This window comes from Vigna unguiculata, chromosome 2 (genome assembly GCF_004118075.2).
Source record: "Vigna unguiculata cultivar IT97K-499-35 chromosome 2, ASM411807v1, whole genome shotgun sequence".
Taxonomy (NCBI): domain Eukaryota; kingdom Viridiplantae; phylum Streptophyta; class Magnoliopsida; order Fabales; family Fabaceae; genus Vigna; species Vigna unguiculata.
Window position 1 is genome coordinate 32,541,517 of NC_040280.1, and position 7,982 is coordinate 32,549,498.

Consider the following 7,982-nt stretch of genomic DNA (forward strand, 5'->3'; position numbering starts at 1 on the left):
CCAATTAACATTTTTATAATTTTTTTTATTTATATTAAAGTTTTCCGTACCTTAAAATGTAATTAAAATATTAAAATTAATATAATAAATATAAATATCGGTATTAAATTATTTTTTATATTTTAAAATCTTATGTAATATTACTTTTTACTTTTACAATGTTTATTATGTTGCGTAAAATTTTTTAAAAGAATTTATTTTAGAAAATTCTCAAAATTAATATTTTTTTTAACATTTGTATTCATTAATATTTGTGTGAAAAATGTTATAAAAATTTTATGAAGTTCAAAAATTAATATTTTAAGAATTTTTTAAAATAAATTCTCTTCAAAAAAATTGATGCCACATAGTAAATATTTTAAAACTAAAAATAATATTACATAAGATTTAAAAAAAATACGTTAGTATCAATATTTAAATTTATTATACTAATTTCAATATTTAAGTTACAAAAAACTTTAATATAAATAAAAAATTATAAAAATGTTAGCTGTCATAAAATTTAATTTTTAAAAATAACTTCTGTAAAATCATAACAGAAAAATAACATTACATAGTAAAATTCATTCAAAATAAAATAAGATATTGAATTAATTTATAATTTTTTTTAATAAATTAATTATAAATATTTTATATTTTTCTCAAAGAAAAAGTAAAGAAAAAAATTAAGACAAAATAAAATAAATATTTCAATATGAAAGAGAAAGAATAGAATGTAAGACATAAAACACATAAGTCCAATTCTTATCCTAATACCAATACTTTATTTGAGGTATTTTGCTATTTCAATCTACTATAGTTCAATAGTTAACTTAGTTAACTTATGTTTAGTTTCTTAAAACTGAACTATTTTATAGTACAGTTCAATTATTATTATGAATAGTTTAGCATACTTTAGTTTAATACAGTACAATTAACTATAGTTTAGTATAGTTTAGTAAATTATATCCAACCCTACCTATATGTCCTTTCATAGTATGTAAATGAAGTTCACACTTGAGGTTTAGTAATTATTATGTACTGCAATTGTTTTATAAATAATAAAATAGGTTATAATATTACATGAAAATAATATATATATATATATATATATATATATATATATATATATTTAAAGACATAAGAAGAATATAATTTATATATATAATTTTATAAAAGCTGTTATTTTGAAGTAAATAAGTTCTTAGTTATTTTTTTTGAAGTTGAAAAAAGTTGTTAATTAGTTATTTTATTAAAGGTATAAAATTTTTTTTAATTAAAAAACAAATTTACCTCATCACAGTAAATGAAGTTAGAAAAAATATATTTTTTTATATAATGGTATAAATAATAATACTAATAAATTATAGATATAGTGGGAACGTAGTAACAGTATGTCTAATTTTTTATGATAAAAATATAAAAAAGAATACTTATTAAAATTTAGATTGAAAATATGAACAATAATTAATAACAATAATCATAAACAGAAAAAATGAATAATTGTGACAATGTTAGAATCACGTATTCAACGCAGTTGTAATTTTTGGCTGAAATAACTACTCCTTGTTTTGTTAGTAAGTTGATTGTTTTTATAAGATAAAAACAGGTAAAAAGGTTGTAAAATAAACTGATACATTATAATATGAGAACTAAATCTAAAATCACACTGCATCAACATTTCTTCCTCGTATTCGTAAAATTCACTAAGGATAGTACCGATGACCATACTAACTTCGCTTAGCTGAGTGCGTAAATCTATGCCCTTCCTCATCTTCCCCCTACAGCTCATTACATTTGAAAATAATCTGAGATGTATAATCGTTTCACCTATCCTCCTCCCCTATCAACATAAATATTGTATCCATAATTATATATCCAAAGTAAAGGAATAAAAAAAGTAAGAAATCCATGATCATCGTCATCTTGCAGAGTGGTCATTCTCGGGTTACTTAAGCACCAGCCAGATTCAAGGTTTTGAAAAGGCTGGCTTGAGAAGGCCAGGTATCTGCAAAATAATTTTATCAAGAATCATACAAACCAAATCCTAAGTATTCTGACAATCAAATGAAATCTAAACTATGTATAATTTATTTAAAGGTAAAGTGCATGGCACATTGAATTTTAATTTCTACTTTCATCTAAATTACTGATAAAAGCATTTAAATGAATTGCAAAGCATTTAAATTATTCATCAAAACTAAGAGATCTCAGGTGCACAGAAAGGAGTACAGCACATTGTCAAAGATCCATTGATTACAACTAAATCCGTTTTCAAATACGGACAGGTAGTTTGTGTTGAATCAAACAATGGGAGGACCTGAACTGAAGGATACCTAACTTTCTACCAGATAAGGCTTTGAGAAATTATTGGGGTAGAGGAGACAGCCCAAAACTCCTCTGTTCGGATGTTGCCAAAACATTTGCACATAACTTGTGAGCACCTAATAGCTTCTAGTGTTCGGATTTGTTGATTAGCATCCCATACAGTTTGGGATTCAGAATAATTTACCTCTCGTTATATTTATGGCTCTCTTGCAAATTAAAAATGGAAGGATCTTTTTACAGTCACAACTCATGCAAACAGCTGTTATGTGAAAGGTTTCATGAAAAAACAAACGTTACCTCCAATTACATTGATACCATCCAATGTGAAAGTGAGACTGAAACTAATATAATTTTGAGAAATAGCATAAGGACTGATGTAAAATGACCAGATGAGGTTTCTTGAGGTAATCCTACCGAATCTAGTTGTCAAGCTGCTGAGGGATGAAACTGGGCAGTGGCTGCTAGGATTTACTCATCATATTATCCATAAGATGGCTCTTTTAGTTGAACTTGGGTATTTCAGGGGTAATCATGTGCACAATAAAATCATTGAGTGACTAAAAAGTTGCTTTTTCTTTGACCAATCAGTTGTCCTTGAGCACCCTAGGACTGAATACTCATAAGAATCATACACTAAAGAAACAAAGATTGGGAGTTGAGGTTCGTCCATACCCTCTAACAAGGCAGCCACTGCACACATACTAGTTGCCAAATTAGACACTGTATCATGACTCCCGACCACATTAATGGATATATCTTTGCTTTAGATTTCTGAAATTTCAATGGCCTATGTGCCCAATGACTCTTGTATCAACTTAGTTTTAATTCATTTTCCCTCCAATATACCCCAACAGCCCACCTACCCCAATGAGTGCATGAATGAGTAAAAAGAAAATTAGCAACAACATAACATATCTACAAGAAGCATGACAAGACAAGTTGCTCTTGCTCAATAAAACATTTTTTCTTTATTTTGTATCCTTTGGGACTTGTAATATGCAAGATTTAATACTTGTATTTTAAGGTATAATTAGTAAGAACAGGTTTAGGTGGGCCTTTTCAAACCCAATTAATGATCATAATCAAGGCCAAGGAAGGCTCAACAAAAGCACGTTCCAAAGAGGCATGGCAAACAAGGGAAGAGTGTCTCTATTTCCAACCAACTCCCAAGATTGCCTTTGATTTTATTTTCAAATCTCTCCCTCCCATTTTGTATTTGAATTTTGACCTGGGTTAAGCTTTTCCAATCTCCTTCCCATTTCATTGGACGACAATTAGGATGAGAATTTATAATGGTATTAGGCAATAAATAGCCATTTACTCCTATTGTAATCACTTAGAATTTAAGAGAATTTGAGTTATGAGACCACTTGTGAGAGATTACTTACTTAGGATCTTATCTTGGACTCCTAGGAGACAAGTGGCGGTTCTTTTTTGGGCTTATCATAAAAATGAAGTTCTCTCCATCTTCAAGTGACACTCTTGTTCCTTCTCTACAACTCTCTCCATCCTTTTCTTGTTTCTTTGCTTGCTGTCTTGTTTCAATTCTAGTTCATGTTCTTGTCTACTTCTGCAATTCTTCTTCCTATTTCAATTCAGTTCTTGTGTTAAGTTGTTTCTTTCAATCTGAATTAGATGTATCTTGTCCTTTTTAAATTTCTCTTGGTGTTAGGATCCTTGATTCACACCTTCTAGTGCCATATAAATGCACTTAAGAAAGTAATGATGACATTCAACTCAATTACTTCTTATTTTTCAATTGCTCCAAAACACATACTTGATCCTTACCATATCCTAACCCTCTTGGGACCAAAAACCAATACTTTCAACCAAGTTGAGGTTGATGATCCCAACTGAAGTACTCATAATAAAAATAAAAACATTCTTATTATGACGGAAAAACCCTCTCATAAATGTCACAGTAATATTAGTACGATCGGGACAGTTGTAAAGAAATCACCATGAGAAATACCTCAACTCCATGAGGGCCTATTCGGTTCCGAGAAATGAAGTTGACAATCAGAGTTGCAAATTCATCAGGTACATCTTCCTAAAAATATTGGGAACCAAGTTATTAAATTACAAATTGTAAGAGAAAACCAGAAACAGCATAATGAATGCAGAAAGACACGGCTAGTACAAACCTGAATAGCGTGCCCTGTATGCCTTACAACTACCATTTGAAACTTCCCTTGCATCTGGCCAATTGTGAGAGACCTGTCACAGGAATAATTCCGAGAAAATATCAGAACTCCACTTCAACAATTCTGTTTTCTCACAACTGAGAAAGAATAATAGAAACAGAATTACACAGTATACAATGCTATTTAATTCAACTTTATTTGTTCACATAAAAAGTTCACATTAGTATCACAAACATATATTATCACCCTCGTATTAGGATCATATAAATCCTTCTTATAAATCTAAAATAAATATGTTACAATCTATATAGTGGTGCATACCAAGATGGCCTAAATTTAATTTCAAAAAACATAGAACATATTTACTTGTTGTCGTGAATTTTAATATGAATCAGGATTGCGCTTCTAAATGCTGCTAGACAACTAAATTTACCTTATTATGAATTTCAGTTATATCTATTAATGAACCAACAACAACAAAGTTTTACCCCACAAATTGAGGTCAGCTACACAAGACACACAACTCCGTTCCACTCAGTTGAAGACCAAATCTTTAGAGATATTATTCACCATGAGATCCCTCTTAACAACTCACCCGGTGTTGTTCTTAGTCCCTCTCTCTCCCTTTTCTTAGAGCAAAAAACCATGAAATCTCCTTTCCTCACAATTGCTTTCAGTGACCATTGAACATGTTCATATCACATTAAACAATTTTAATGTTATATTTTCCCAATCGGTTTCCCACCAATATCTTCTCATATGGTACCCTTTCTTTGGAGACCACATATCCAACTTAACATTATCATTCTTGCTACTCCCACCTTTTCCCCATTGTCTCTTAAAAGCTCAATGTTCACTAACCTAGAGTATAGTTAGAGATGTATAACTATGAAAGAAAGAAACTTAAGAATTGAGCTAATCTCGGATCATAACCTGCCATGGTACTTCAAACATATAGTAGTAACACATAAAGTTGGAATGAGATTTGCATCCAACTGTTTCAAATTCTATTTCAACCATTGAAATTGGCAAGCTATAAAAGATGTTTTCACTGAAAACCAACAAATAAATTTTACGGTACCACCAAAAGTTAAAATAATTCAAAAAGAGTAACCTGTCCAATCTATCTGTTCCTGCTAATAACAACAACTTTGGAACTGGAGATGACAAAAATTTATCAGAGTCCTTCATACCTGTAAGAAAAAATATTAACTCCTTAAAGGGATAGTAAGATACCATAAGAGCTTTTGACGAAAACTTAGCCTAGTTTCGTTGTTTTAGAATCAAGTAATCATGCTCTGCATTACAAGGAAGTATATATCATAAAATTCTTCAAGAAAAAAGTGAAGAAAATTTGTGGAAAGAAAGGACCCAACGGTCATTGTTTTTACACGTTCCTCTCTGCGTAAAGACTCAACCAAAATCTACACAAGAACAATATATGAAGCAATTACCCAACAACAATCAAAAGTGAACCCCACACAATCCACCTCTTACTTAGAAGTTAGAAAACATAGAAAGTAATTGGTTTCATTCACATATACACAATTTGCAACTACTGTGAACATCTGGCATGAAAGTTAAGATAAAAACATACCAGCCTTTCCAATATTGTTCAGTCTTTTCCAGCTCAGTCCGGTAAAGATAACTGCAACAAATCAGCTTCATACTAATCAAGCATAAAACTAAAAACAAAAGGATATGTAACCAGATGTTTAGAATGCATATAGGAACTGGTGAACAACATTATATTTTGAATTATTCTATCAATGTAATGGAAAGTTAAGAGAAGCATTACTACTCACCATTTCTTTGACTCATCATATTTTAATGTGGGAGGGATGGATACACGAGCAAAATCAATATTTCTTACAGACCCCGCCCTGACACTCCATTCAATCTGAACAGAAGCAATTTCAACTGACGTCAAATTCACCAGAATAAATGAAACAACAGTGAGCCTTCACTTAAACCTAGAGCTTCTGCAGGTTTTATAACATAGCCACATGATATGACATGGAAAAAAAATGCCTCCAAAGGAAAATCTCAATTGATGTTTTAGTACTGATGGTGCCATTGGCCGGTGAATGACAGAGGCAGATCAATTAAATTAAAAGTTTAAATACGATTTTGATCCCTCTATTTTGTTCAAGTTTCAATTTAAGTCCTCCCATTTTTAAATAGATATTTAGTCCCCCTCTTTTAAAAAAAAAAATCCACAATTGTAGACCAATCTTCAATTTTGTCTACACTTATTTTTTGTATTTCTTAATTTTAATTAGTTAAATATTTTTTTGGACCTTAAATGAATATGTTAGGTCTAGGATTCAATCGGACCATAATAAAAGAAATCAAACACAAACAAAATTGTGGACTGAACCAAAATTCTGGATTTCCTAAAATAGGACCAAATCTCAATTTTAAAATGGAAAACGGGAGAGGCTGAAAGTGAAGATTAAACAAAATAGGGGGGTCAAAATTATATTTAAGCCCAAAACAAAAATAAACCACTTGGCATGTACAAATATAATAATGTATGTTAGCAAACTTAAGCTATGGCTTATAACAATCGAAAGGTACTCATTCTATGTTTCCATACATTATTTTTTTTTTCACGTTCAAGACCTCCCTCGATTAAATACTTTTAGTGTTCTTGGTTCTTGGCTCCACGAACTTTGTGCACTAACAAATAATTTCTCGTGCCATGAAGCTTGTAAATTAGTGGGTCGGTTTAGAGGTTGATAATTTGCACTAGTGCCTCTTATTCAAAAACAATGATTACGTTATAACTTTGTTAGATATTTCAACAAAAAAAATAAATCAGTTTTAAAAACCAATTTCAAGTGCATTTCTAACCAAAACTCAATATTCAAGAGGAATATGATAAACTGGGATTGGGATGACATTCAAAAATAATTTTTAAAGACCGCTTTAATAATGACAACAAAAAGAAAATAAAAAAGATCAAAATCAGAAACAGTAGACACAACAGATAACACAAAACTTGAAACACAAATGAAAGAAGGTATAGAGCAGGGCTCACAGCTTTTTCAATGCTTGAAAAATGTTGCATCCTGTTTGATAGAATTTTCTGCATATGAATGAGTGAAGCCATAGTTGTTCCCTGAAATTGTTGAGACAATCAACATTTTTGTTCCAATGACGAAAAAAGTAATCACAAAAGTAATGCGGCAACTAACTACAGAAACCAACCTCTACAACATCTACGACAACCAACCCAGCCAAGGTGGACAATGATTTTCTTACAGCAACATGCACGGCAATTGATCCTCCCATGCTTTAATAATGAAACAAATTTAATAACTGGTAATAACAATAATATACAACGAAGTTAAATGTAATTTATATAAGTGGAAAATTGGTCATGCTCAGTACACCAAACATATTCATAGGAATAAAATTCAGAAAAGAAAATAAGTGAAAAATAAAGACAAGTGGTGCAGACACAGACAAAAATAGAAAAAGAAACACAAATATCTGCAAGAGTAAATGCAGATGTGAAATTAAAGC

The 7,982-nt window shown here is 30.5% G+C and overlaps 1 protein-coding gene across 4 annotated transcripts; it reads right to left on the reverse strand.

Moving 5' to 3' along the window:
- Positions 1–1,491: 1,491 nt before the first annotated feature.
- On the reverse strand, positions 1,492–7,577 carry LOC114173680 (protein phosphatase methylesterase 1-like). Of its 4 annotated transcripts, none has more exons than XM_028058201.1 (7): positions 7,495–7,577; positions 6,257–6,351; positions 6,049–6,099; positions 5,566–5,644; positions 4,452–4,524; positions 4,280–4,357; positions 1,492–1,822 (listed from the first exon to the last, which is right to left on the reverse strand). In XM_028058201.1, the coding sequence occupies exons 2-7, from the start codon at positions 6,273–6,275 to the stop codon at positions 1,508–1,510; spliced, it is 615 nt and encodes a 204-aa protein (XP_027914002.1). In that variant the 5' UTR covers positions 6,276–6,351; positions 7,495–7,577; the 3' UTR covers positions 1,492–1,507. The 4 variants fall into 4 exon arrangements, with proteins under 4 accessions (XP_027914002.1, XP_027914003.1, XP_027914004.1 ...); XM_028058203.1 differs by lacking the exon at positions 1,492–1,822 and adding an exon at positions 1,857–1,987; XM_028058204.1 differs by lacking the exon at positions 1,492–1,822 and adding an exon at positions 2,801–2,997.
- Positions 7,578–7,982: the final 405 nt, after the last annotated feature.